The 13,269-nt window shown below is 45.1% G+C and overlaps 1 protein-coding gene and 1 non-coding gene across 5 annotated transcripts in view; both read left to right on the plus strand.

Annotated features, from left to right (window-relative positions):
* The window catches only part of LOC129049397 (neuroblastoma breakpoint family member 6-like protein), a 56,630-nt gene that overhangs the window by 7,351 nt on the left and 36,010 nt on the right, over positions 1-13,269 (plus strand). For 2 of the 4 annotated variants that reach the window (XM_054528525.2, XM_054528530.1), the window contains exons 5-6: positions 433-620; positions 3,387-3,601. In XM_054528525.2, coding sequence (XP_054384500.1) covers positions 433-620; positions 3,387-3,568 — 370 coding nt within the window. In that variant the 3' untranslated portion in view covers positions 3,569-3,601. Of the gene's footprint in view, positions 1-432; positions 621-3,386; positions 3,602-10,399; positions 10,595-13,269 lie in introns of those variants that run through there. The other 2 variants (XM_054528527.2, XM_054528533.2) reach the window with 2 other exon arrangements.
* On the plus strand, positions 10,625-10,697 carry TRNAV-CAC (transfer RNA valine (anticodon CAC)). Its single transcript has one exon. It is a non-coding gene; the product is annotated as a tRNA-Val (tRNA).

Below are 13,269 nucleotides of genomic sequence, written 5' to 3' on the forward strand. Positions count from 1 at the left end.
TTTTTATTTTTTGTAGAGAGAGAGTCTCACTATGTTTCTCAGTTTGGTCTTGAATTCCTGGACTCAAGCAATTCTCCTGCCTTGGCCTCCCAAATTGCTGGGATTACAGGCATGCACCACCATGCCCTTACCTGGAGTTGAACTCTTATGGGTCTCTGGGTGTCTTGTGAAGGAATCATGAGTGTTATTTAAGGGGCTCATTATGGCTTCGTTTTTCCTCAGGATGTTTGTAGCCAATGCACCGGACAACTGTTGCTTGCTCTGTCCCCCCCTTCCCTCCGTACTCTATCCTGAAACCGAAATGAATTGTTTGGCTTCTCCTCTGAAGGAATGATCCTCTTGACCTCCCCTTTACTTCTCCTGTGAGCCTCCAGATTAGTACAGCTGTGGCATTAGGTGACCTTTATTTTTTCTTCTTTCTTATCCCACTAGTATCTTGAGGAAGATGCATAATATGAGCAAAGTGACAGAAGTCCTAGAGACCAAGTGGGATGCCCGGTCCCAGACTCAGCCCCAGATCTGGTGCAGCAACCACACCCAGTCTACCCCACATCACTCCCTGAGCAGCACGTCTCCACAGCTTGACAAGGAGGAAGTGCATCCTTCAGTGGCTGTAGTCAGTGAGTACCCACATGGCTCCAGTTTTTGGGAGCTCACACATTGTCTAGGCCAAGAGGTGGCATCTTTGCAGCCGGGCCCTGTAGATCCACTGTGATGTACCTGGTCGGGCACAGCTCCAGGACTCAGTGCTGAGCATAAGCCCCAAGGGTTTCAGGTAGCTTTTTTCCATTCCCAGTCTCACATGTCATCAGTCACTAGATCCTCTCTGGCACATACATGGTGTTGGTCTTGGGGGGCATGAGTTGGGAAGGGGAGAAAGGGGGCAAATAGTTCCTCTTCACTGCACACAATTATGTCATCTTTCAAACTAGGGACATGAGTGTTGCTAACATTGTGCACCTAATCCTGGAATCCCTGGGGTAAACACCCACAGTTCCTATTTTTTGTTCACCACTAAATCATCTTTATCGTTTATACATTTACAGATCCCATCCATCATCCTAATAAGTTTGCTGTAACACCCTCTAAACCATCAGTGAATGGGGGCATGATGTGAGGTTCAAGCTGAGTCTATCACCAACCAGCATGTCCCTCCTGAGAATTTCCCTGAGAGGGTCCTTGGGATAGCCTTGGTAGAGACGGGAAGAGGAGATTAAGTTTTAAACCAGACTTTCATTTTTCTCCTGCTCAGTTTTCTCTTTAATTTTCCTCTTGAGAAAAGTGTTTGAAGTTTTAGGCCAGTATGAATCATATCCTAATGTGGACAATACCAAGAAATTATTTTTAGTCCCTGGCTGTATCTGGTGTTTTTTTCTAAATTGGCTATTTTAGGTAATGAGTGAGCCATAATGGTTTTTTGTTGTTGTTGCTGTTTTTGAGATGGAGTTTTGCTGTTGTGGCCCAGGCTAGAGTGCAGTGGCACAATCTCAGCTCACTGCAACCTCTGCCTCCTGGGTTCAAGTGATTCTCCTGCCTCAGCCTCCCAAGTAGCTGGGATTACAGGTGCTTGCCACCACGCCAGGCTAATTTTTATATTTTTAGTAGAGATGGGGTTTGACCATGTTGGCCAGGCTGGTCTCGAACTCCTGACCTCAGGTGATCCAACTGCCTCAGCCTCCCAAAGTGCTGGGCTTACAGGCATGAGCCACCATGCCCGGCCCATAATGGGTTTTGATCTGGTACTATTCCTGTTTCTCATTTCACAATGAGGAGCAAAGTGGCAAAATGTTTCCTCTAAGATTATAGCAGCCAAGGAAAGACAGGAACTTCTCATTGATTGAGCACCTATTATGCTCACAATAGTGACCACTATACATATATTGCCTCATTTAATTGACACAGTGATCCCCTCAAGTAGGTAGTGGTGTTCTGCTTTTATAGTGGAGGTCACTGAGGCTCAGTAAAGTTAAGGAACTTACTGACGACAAAGCAGCTTGGGGTAACATACACTTTGAGTCTATCTGACTCAAAGCTCAGGTTCTGAGCATTTCACTCTGCAGCCTGAGAAGTCAGGGGCTGCATACAAAGGGTGCTCACTCCTTCTCAGCACCTCTTTTGCTAGGCTTCTGGAGCCAGTGTTTTTCTCATTCCACTTTTTCTGCTCTGTGCACCCAGCAGAGTTCTGGCCTCTGAAGATGGGACAAGACCTTACATGTATTACACTTCTATCTAAGAATTTGTAAATAGATGAGCTGCCCTTGATATGTACATCACCTATTCCAAGGGGCCAATGGGACTTTTATGTACATCCTTGATTCAGTTGCCCAGAGGCACTTGTTTCAACCTCAGCACTGCCCCAAGAGATGGCAGAAGGGCAAGCCCATGTTTCCCTTACCTGCAATCCTTGCCACTGCCTGCAGTGTGGTGTGGCCTCTGGCGTGATGCATCTGGAGAGCACCAGCCTTACTTTTTGCCACAACTCTTTCCTGAGGGAGATCGAAGCCCTTCTCTTTCCCACTTGAAGTCACTGTCCTTTCACACGGGCAACTGTTTATCACCACTTCCTCTTTGGTTTTTGAACCAAAATTTCTAGAACAGTCAACCTGTAGTGCACTGGCATGACACCTACATTGTGAGGCTAAATTTCCTTCACAAAAGTCTAGTCTCTGTTGCTTTCCATCTGCAGTGTAGGGCATGTTCCCCGTGTGGTATGGCCATGGAACATTAAAATACTGATCACGGTTACTGATAAAACTTAGAACTTCCTATGGCCATGGTTGAGAGTAAACTGATTTTCTGAGATAAAGGAGGTTTGAAAGGGGGTGGGAATCACATTTTGATTGAGTTCCTACTTTAAGTCAGGCATTTATTAAAGACTTAACATAGTTGTCCTTACTCTTTACCTTACAGTGATTCTAATTAGTATCTGATATTTTATAAATTGGAGAAGGAGAGACCTACTGGATACTGATTTAAACATAGTTCCTAAAAGAACGTGATGTTGTTGAGGGCAAACAGAAACCTCACTCCCACCTGCTCAGAGGAGAAACTTGTCTATTCTTTAGCCCTTGATAATAATCCTTGAAAGGGGAAAGACTCTAAAACTTTTCTCTGAATTATGGCCCTGCCACCCCAGCTGTGTTTTTCTCTCAAAGGGAGACAGTAATGAAGGGCCCAGAGGATCTGGCCATGTTCTCATGGCATCATTGAGCTGTAAGATGCCATGTATTTTCTGATTCTACAATCCTCTATGCAAGAGTACACTAGCTATTCTATGGACAGGAGCCAGACAATGTGAGCTGTACATAAGAATTATTTTTGCAGTGTCAAAAGCCATTCTAGGTGGAATCCAAATCACCACTTGCCTTAGACAGACACCCCCTCAGCTTCACTGCAGGTCCAGAGTCAGCTGAGGCCAGAGCGAGAACCACCAGGAGTGGAAGCAACACTGTCTAGGTTCTCTGCACATTGTCCAGAAGTGGAGGCCATTTTCTCCTCCTCCTCCAACAGCTTCAATGTAGAACAATCTCAGCAAGGAGTAGCTGGTGTGTTTCTGGCAAGGGCATAGAATGTTGAATAAATAGTCACCTGTTTACAGACCAACAAAATGCTTCACCCCTCACTGTCTGAACTCCCAGGATTGGCTGTGAGTCCTGCTATTAGGAGAAACATTTCTGAAGTACTTCCCCAGGATCATTCCAGCATTGGGAACCATAAAGGGAGCTAGGAGAGGGGCCCCATATTTTTCCTGTGTGTGCGCTGTGATGCTCAGATATTACAACTAACACTACTGCTTATGTCACAGGCTGAGAAATGCCACTTACTTTAGGGTGAAATGGGGAGTCCTTGGGAAATGAGTCTGATGACATCTGCCTTAGTCTTCATTCCATGGATTGCTTTATTAGCTTTCGAGGGCTTCCAAAACAAAGAAACACAAACTGGGCATCTTAAAACAGAAATGTATTCTCTCACAGTTCTGGAGGTGAAGACATCTAAAATCAGGGAGTCAGCAGGGCCATGCTCCCTCTGAAGACTCCAGGGAAGGATCCTTCCTTGCCTCTTCCTGGCTTCTGGGGGTTTCTGGGTTGTAGACACATCACCCCAATCTCTGCCTCTCTTGTTACGTGGTCTCCTTCTCTGTGTGTTTCTTTATCTCTGTGTCTCCTCTCCTCTCATAAGGACATCAGTCATGTTGGATTTAAGACATACTCCCAATTCAGTATCATCTCATCTTACCTTATTATTTCTGCAAAAACCCCATTTGCAAATAAGGTCACATTCTGAAGTTCCAAGTGAACTGAATGAATTTTTGGAGGACACTATTCAACTCACTATAATTACCTTTAAATCACTCATTTATGACTTCCCTGTTGGTTTCTCACTCACATTCATTTCTGGACAGATGCCAGCCCTGCCATTTCTGCTGATTCAGCTGCTTTGCCCAGCAACTAAGGAGCCAGGTCTGCCCAGCCCTTCCATCCTTCGAGCAGCACTGGCCAGCTGAGCAGGACACTAGAACACAGTAGCAGTGGCCCATGGGAAGAGATGAGGCCTCAAAAAATGAATGCATCTGGAGACCTAGCCTCCTTCTCCTCTTTGTACCAGCCCAACTCCGAAACCTCTGGTAAAACACAAAGGAGCACTTGGTGAAATCGAGCCCATTGATAGGAATGACACATTCCTTTCCTGGCCAGAGGATTTTTTGGTTCCTCTGTTAGAACCTGGTTCATAAAAAATGATAGGACAATATGTGGATCAGCCAGACAGTGAGAACCAGCTCAGTGCTTGTTCTTTGTAAGTGCCTTCTCCTAGCCACCGTACCTAGGAACTCACTCTGGGCAGGAGAGTAGGAGAAGTCAGGGACATTCTGAGGTGCTCTACAAGGAGGATAAGTTACCTCACACTTAAATGCTGCCTTCTCTCTGTGCTACAACCTTCTTAGGCCTAGATTAAGACTGTCCTGGAATGCTAAGCTCAGATTTCCATGGGGAAGGTCTTCCTTAGGTCAGGAGCTACTGTAGGATGGGAAACTATTTCTACAGAGTCACCCACCCCTACACACTCTTTCCACTCTTTCACAGACATCTTTCACACACACTGTACATACAACCACGTGCCAGTCCTGCCCCCATAAACATTACTTTTGGATTTGGAGCCAAACATCCTGGCACCTGGCAGCTAGGAGTGCAGCTACTTAGAGGAATGACTTGAAGCAGCTCCATTTCTGTGTCCCAGGTAGTGTAACAATAAGACATTTTAAATTCTCAGAGAAAAACCTGACCCTATGCAAAATCACCCAGTGGGTGAGGCCTATTCTCAGCTTCCTCTCTCTGTGCATCTTTTTCCTTCCTTGGAGATTGTTCCCTTCTCTCCTGTTCCCGCTTCAGATCCTGATACCTTCCCAGGCTCTTCCATGTTTCTCTTTGCCAAAACTGGTTAAAGGAGAACATTCACTATCACTCATTATTCACAGCCTGGTTTAATTTCATATGCATTTACCTTGGTCTTTCTCTCTGTGAGTGAGTGAAATCTCAAAGGTTGTTGAGTTGGGATCATCATGGGGGAGAGGGATGAGGTAGAGAGGGAGATTCTCTGGATTGTTGTTCATGCCAAGGAGGTAGACAGCCTTTCCCATTACTAGGCCAGTTCTGCCTAGAGGCCTTTAGCAGTTTCTCACCATGTGTCCATCTCCCTTAGATGTACTTGGTGGTCTCTGTCTGGGAGGAGGCCTGTGGTGTTTCCTCACAGGGGGCCACCGTGTGATTGAAAGCCCAGGAGCTTTAAGTAAAGTTGCCTGGTGCTTCCTGAATGCCCAGGAGAGAGGAAGAAGCTGACAGAAAGATAGAGATAGGTAGGGATCTTGCAGAGATATGCCAGGCATGCCCCACAGCTGCCCAGGGATGATCAGGCTTCCCTACCTCCTACCTCTCCTATGTCTTGGTGGTTTGCAGTAGGGGCCGACCTGCTGGAAAAGAATCTTGCTGAGATCCAGAACCTGTGCTAGCACCTGGAGGAGTCTGTCAGCCTCAATGACCGCCTGAGGGAGAGGCTGGAGCATGTGCTCAGCAATGCTGACCAAGGAAAAGGTAGAAAGGCAGAAATTTTATGTTTCTGTCCACGTCTAGGGAGTCTCAAAAGGGCACATAGCTTCTTGGGGCAGAGTTTTACAGGTTTAAAGCACATTGGTGTGCATGATTTCACTTGTTCCTTACAATCAGCCCAGGTAGGGAAGCAGGAAGGGTACTATTGCTCCCACTGAGTGGTTTTCCCCAAGCAGGGATAGGTCTCATTCTCAGGACTATCTGAAGTGATGTCATTCTTATATGTCCTTATACCGCCTGGTGCTGTTCTTGGGCTTGTGGCCTGACTGGCGAGTGGTAGCACCAAGGTTTCCGTGGTGCCCACTTCAGCAGAATGAGAGCAACATTCCACCTTTATGCCATTACTACATGCGTTTGATATCACCTGGCTCTTCTCTTGTGCTAATGACCCTTATTTCCACACTCTTCACCCTGGATGCTCTCACTTGGAGACCAGTTCTTCCACATCCCTTCTTCTCTTATATTAAAGCCAGAAGAATGATGACCTACAACATCATAACTGAAGCCAATTAGTGGGAAAGACCCTGATCCATACCTGAAGCCACTGCACGTGAGTGTGTGGCCTACTCTGGTGTGCCGGAGTCTGAGAAGATACTTGATATAATTTCATTTTTAAAAAAATTTATTGAGACTCACTTTATGACTGAGTATGTGGTCAATCTTAGAGAATGTTCTGTGCTCAGATGAGAAGAATGTATATTCTGTGGTTGTTGGGTAGGGTATTCTATAGACATCTATTAGGTTCATTTGGTCAAGAGTCCAATTTAAGTCCAAAGTTTCCTTATTAGGTTTCTGCCTCAGTGATCTGTCTAGTGCTGTCAGTGGGATGTTGAAGTCCTCCACTAGTATAGCATGGCTGTCTGTTTCTTTGCTTAGGTCTAGTAGTATTTGTTTTATAAATTTGGGTGCTTCGATGTTAGGTGCATATATATTTAGGATAGTTAAATCTTCTTGTTGAATTGAATGCTTTCTGATTATATAATGCCCTTCTTTGTCTTTTTTTTTATTTAACTGTTGTCGGTTTAGTCTGTTTTACTTGATAACAAGAATAGCAACTCCTGACCTTCCTTGTTTTCCATTTGCATAACAGATCTCTATCACTTTACTTTGAGCCTCTGGGGGCTATAATATGTAAGATAGGTCTCTCTTAAAGGCCATGGAAAGTTTGATTTTTTTTTTTTCCAATTTGCCACCCTATGCCTTTTTTTTTTTTTTTTTTTTTTTGATGGAGTCCCAGGCTGAGTTCAGTGGTGTGATCTTGGCTCACTGCAGCCTCTGCTTCCTGGGTTCAAGTGATTCTCCTGCCTCAGCTTCCCGAGTAGCTGGCATTACAGGCGCCCACCAGCACGCCCAGCTAATTTTTGTATTTTAGTGGAGATGAAGTTTCACCATGTTGGCCAGGCTGGTTTCGAACTTCTGACCTCAAGTGATCCGCCCACCTTGGCCTCCCAAAGTACGGGGATTACAGGTGTGAGCCACCACACCTGGACTACTCTATGCCTGTTAAGTGGAACTTTTAGGCCATTTACATTCAAGGTTAATATTCATGTGTGAGGTGTTATTTCTGTCATAGTGTTAAGCTAGTTGCTTTGTAGACCCAATTATGTATTGCTCTATAGGGTGTATGAGCTTTGTAATTACATGTGCTTTTATGGTAGCAAGTACCATCCATGTTTAGAACTCCTTTGAACATTTATTATAGAGCCTATCTGGTGTTAATGAATTCTCTTAGCATTTCTCTGTCTGGGAAAAACTATTTCTCCTTCATTTATGAAGCTTAAATTGGCAGAGTATGAAACTTTGACCAGCAGTTTTTTTTTTCTTTTAGGTGGCTAAAAATAGGCCCCAGTCTCTTCTGACTTGTAAGATTTCCATTGAGAAGTTTGCTGTTAGTCTGATGGTATTTCCTTTATAGATAATCTGGCCCTTTTCTTCAGCTGCCTTTAAGATTTTTTCTTTCACATTTATCTTGGGAAGTCTGATGACTGTATGCTTTGCAATGGTTATCTTGTATAGTATCTTGCAGAAGTTGTCTGAATTTCTTGTATCTGAATATCAATCTCTCTTGAAAGATTAGGAAAATTCTTTCCTGAATTATTCCTTCAAATTTGTTTTCCAGGTTGCTTACTTTTTCTTCTTCTCTCTCAGGAATGCCAATAAGTCATAGGTTTGATTGCTTTACATAACACCATAATTCTCAAAAGCTTTGTTCATTTTTAAAAATTCATTTTTCTTTATTTTTGTCTGACTAGGTGAATTTGAAAGACCAACCTTCAAGCTCTGAAATTCATTCTTCTGCTTGTCTAGTCTATTATTAAAGCTTTCAATGTATTTTGAAATTCCTTTAGTGAATTTTTCAATTATAGAAGTTCTATTTGTATTTTTCTTAATATAGTTTTCTTGTCTTTCATATTCTGTATTGTTTTTCTGGTTTCTTTGCATTGGACTTCAACTTTTCCTTGGATCTCGTTGAGTTCCCTTGCAATCTGTATTTGGAATTCTTATCTGTCATTTCCGACATTTCAGTCTGGCTAGGATCCATTGCTAGAAACTAGTGCGATCCTTTGGAAGTGTGTAAATACTCTGGGTACACTGGAGTTATTGCGCTGATTCTTTCTCATCCGAGGAAGCTGTTGCTCTTATTTTTGAATTTGGTATTGTTTGGATGAGGATTTTTAATTTTTTTATTCTTTTTTTCCCTTGATGGTATGACTGTGGTGTATGTTGTATATGATTGTTCGGCTTCATTTCTGGGTGCTTTCAGGGAGCCCTAGCTTTGTATGTGTTTCTTGGTTGTGGATAGCTTCTGAGCAGTAGCTTTCTCAGATGCTGCTTGTTGTGGTGACATATTGGAAGTAAAAGCTAACACACTAACCCTTGTTGGGGGCTGAGGGTACGGAATTCTCAGGAAGCTTATCTCATGGACTAGCACTAAGCCCTTTGGTAGCAGGGTTTTGTTATTCAGTGGTCCAGTTTAGGATGCAGTCCAGTAGATGGTGCTTAAGAGTCAGGGCTGGTAGGTAGGCTGGTGTCCAGTGGAAAAACCTGCCCTGACAGGGTGGTGGGGAAGAGATCATGTCGGGTTGTGCTGAGGTCTCAGGGGAAGGGGCAGAGGTGCACTAGCTCCTCCTCCTGAGTAGGCAAAATGTGATCCGCTTCCCTATCATGCCCCTGTCACAGAGCTCACAACCTTCATTTTATAAAGACTTTGTCCTTTGGTTCCTGGCTGTGGTGCAGCTGAAGTCTGTGGATATGCCACTCTGACAGCTACCACTAAAATGGGGTTTAGGGCAGAGCCTCTTCCCCGAGTCCAGGGCAGGCAACTCCATGGTCTGTCCTCCATTGCCAGGGCACTGCAGCTCTGTATAGGGAGGGAGAGTTGGGCCCGTCCTTTCTGAAAGCCCAAGCAGCACAGGCTCACTTTCAGCCTGGGTGGTGCCACCATGAATAAGTTGAATAATGTTCTCTCCTAGTGCACACTCACTGGGTCCTGGAGAAAAGAACCACTGCTGTCTGCAGCCATATACGGAGTAGGGGAGAGATGATCCCTGCTTTTCCTGCTTTTCCACGCCCGTTCCTGGGTGTCAATGCTGCCCCCTTCTGCGATTGGTGCCATGCCAGTGTTTTCTTTGTCCCTAGGAGGGCTTTGGGACAGTGAGCAAAGAACTGTTCTGATAAACGCAATTTAACCCGCGACCCTTGGCTCTCTCAACCGGCCGCCTTTGCGCTTTTCCTTTGGATCTGCCCTTCTTCTGGGTTTGTTCTCTCGAGCTAGGGGAAGGACTGGGTCCCCTCTCTTTGGCTCCTCTTGCCCTGTCAGAAACCTCACACTCCTTCCTTTTCCAGAGAAGCTTCAGAGTGCTTTGTTGGGTTTGCTGGAACTCGGCAGGGCGCAAGTATGTGGGGATGAGCGCTGTGAGTCTGTGTTTCCTCCGCTGTGACGGCTCTTCCCGCTCCTGTAGGAAAAGGCAATGCCCCTTCTGTCTTGTCTATGTGGGACTCCAAAGGGTCCAGACGAGACAGAAAGGCAGCGAATCCTCTCAGAGTGGGCAGGGGAGGAGATAGAACATGGGAATGGGGCGGTAGAGGGGTGGGATTTCATGAAATTTCCTGATTTAAGGCGATCATGAAGTAGGCCTCTTTGGGAGCTTGGCCCTCCAGTCCCTGGTAAGGGTAACATCCCACCAGTCTCTGATGAGGTCCAGTCGCATCCCCCGACTGCATTTAGAGCCAAAAGCAGAACGAGGCCGGCCCTGCGGCCTGGCGTCCAGTGACCCAGCGGTCTGCATATTCCCCAGGGTGGAAGCACTTGGACTTCAGGTGTGAAGGCAATGCGGTGACCACTGCAGTATGAAAAGCAACGAGGGAAAATGGCACCTTCTTCTCCAAACTTTTTTTGAGACACTCTCGCTCTGTCGTCCAGGCTGGAGTGCAGTGGTGAGATCTCGGATTTGGAAACTATAATAGAAATGGCTGATTTAAGATTTTCATGATTATATTTTGCCTCTTACGTGTTGCGCGTGGTTTCCGTAGTGTAGTGGTTATCACGTTCGCCTCACACGCGAAAGGTCCCCGGTTCGAAACCGGGCGGAAACATGAGGTTTTTCTTTTCTTTTTGTTAGCCCTTAAATTTAATGAGTTTACTCGAGGTTGGAAAACAAAAAAGTAGTTGAACCTGTGACTACATTTTAGACCTCATCAATCTATACAGATTGTCGACCAGGCTACAATTTCCACTGGTCTGCCAGGAAGAGGACGTCATAGCAGGCCTGCTTAATATTAACTTTGGTTCCAGCAATTCCTTAAGGTTCTCTTCATTCTGTTTATCGCTTGAATTTTCACAGGCAGACACTGAAAGTGGATGACATCTTAGCGCCTTTCCTAAGGGTCCCGCTTGGCTTCGCTTTAGTCTGATACAGTTGCAGATCTGGCTGATTTGCGAGACAATAAAAACAAAATGTTTTTTAAAAAGGTTCTAAATCTGCATCTGGGAACTCATAGAGTCAATATTCCGAAATCACACGAATTATGTATATACATTTGCATGCATACCCCTTCCCCAAATAATACTCAGAAAACCGGTAAGTGTCCAAACTACTCTCCGGAGGCTTAGGTAATCAACAATTTAATAAATACAATTCCTAATGTGTGGTGTACAGATCCTGTATTGCCCACCCTTCTCTATTGCTTTGTCCCCGCGCGCCCTCTGTTTTGCCTAAATGGGTTCCAGGCCATAGCCATAGCCAAAGCGACTCTCGCTTTGCCTTCTGGCCTCTCAGCAGTGCGCTTCAGCACCATTGCGCCAGGTGACGCTGCTGAGAACAGCTAAGCGGCTGGCACTAGTGCAGCTGGAAGCCAAGGCCCAGAATCCTCAGGAATCTGCACTTTACCCAGGCGAAAAGCCCAAGGGTTCTCCCCACAGCTTCCCAACATCCCTCTACAGAGTTTTTAAATATTAGACTTATTAACCTGTAGAGGTGGAGAGAATCAAAGAAATCACAAGGTATCTCTGAGGGAAAAAGGAGAGCACCAGCAGTAAATCACTTAAGAGTATTGAACTAGCAAGCCAAGGATAGGAGAATGGAATGGAAACTGACAGGATGACTGCAGGGGATGGTACTGAGGTGGATGCGAACCACTGCTTACTATTAATAGATTGAGCCAAGCACACTAATGGGGGCATAACCAAAATACTTAATAGGGCACTCTTTTACCCGCCATGTGTTTTACAGTATAGTTGCTAATGGATGTATCACCCTACTGGTTCTAGAAGCTTCTGGAGCCAAGGAGCCAGAGCATGAGAGCATAAAAATCCTGTCAATTGAAGCCTTGGGCTCTACACTGCTAAGCCTGGCCCAGAGGCTGGATTGCAAATGCAGGTGCTAGTATAATGGAATGGATGTTTGCGTTCCCTTCATATTATATATTGAAGCTTTAACCCCCAATGTGGAGGTATTTTGGAGGTAGGGCCTTTGGGAGGTAATCAGGTTTAGATGAGGTCATGACCATAGGATCTCCATGATGAGATCAGTGTCATTATAAGAAACAGAAGAAAGACCAAAGTGCTCTCTTTCTCTCCACCATTCGAGAACAGAAGGAGAATGTAGCAGTCTGCAAGCCAGGGAGAGAGCCCTCACCAAGGAGCTGAATCAGCTGGCAGTTTGATCTTGGACTTCTCAGCGTCTCAAACTGTGAGAAAGAAATTTCTTGTGTTTAAGCCACCCAGTCTGTGGTATTTTGTTATGGAAGCCCGAGTTAAGACAGCTGGTTCACTGGGGAATCCACTGGTGTGAACCTGTGAAAAGATTGTGACATGTGAAGTAGTTTGCGACATGTGAAGTAGTTTGCTGCTCCTGGATTTGAGTATTGGCAAGAGCTGTTAGAATGATGAGCATAGAGGGAAGAAGGGTACAGAGAATATGGTATTAATCATTGTACTGAAGAAATAAAGGGACATTATATGGTTCTAGGCTAAAGTTATGTGCGGATTTAAGCTGTGGAGGGGTCACTCAGCATACAGTGTGGCAAGTGAGTGGTGCATACTACACTGGCTGTAGGGAGTCCAGTTTTTTTTTGTTGTTTGTTTGTTTGTTTTTTTGAGGTGGAGTCTTGCTTTTTCACCCAGGCTGGAGTGCAGTTGTGTGGCCTTGGCTCATTGCAACCTCTGCCTCCCGGGTTCAAGCAATTCTCCTGCTTCAGCCTCCCGAGTAGCTGGGACTACAGACGGGTGCCACCAAGCCTGGCTAATTTTTTTTTTTTTTTTGTAGTTTTAGGAGAGACAGGGTTTCACCATGTTAGTCAGGATGGTCTCAATCTCCTGACCTAATGATCCGCCTGCCTTGGCCTCCCAAAGTGCTGGGGTTACAGGCTTGAGCCACCGCACCTGGCCAGGAGTCCAGTTTTTTGTCTGCTTATGTTAATGGATGCAAGAGCTGATAGATGGAAAAGTGTGGTAATAAAGTGGCAGTAAGCTTGTGAAGTATCCAATAAACTTAAACGCTATTTTTTTGAGTTGAACTGAAATTGTTGTGTTATGAAAATGAGAGAGTTTATCCAAAGAAAGATCTGGCTTGGCAAATAGGGTGGATGGTGGTGAGGATAAGTGTTCTAGGCAGGGCTAGAAACAGGTTTTAGTGATCGTTGAAACACCCAGGACAGTGCACTACTC

This window comes from Pongo abelii, chromosome 1, assembly GCF_028885655.2.
Source record: "Pongo abelii isolate AG06213 chromosome 1, NHGRI_mPonAbe1-v2.0_pri, whole genome shotgun sequence".
Classification (NCBI taxonomy): Eukaryota; Metazoa; Chordata; class Mammalia; order Primates; family Hominidae; genus Pongo; species Pongo abelii.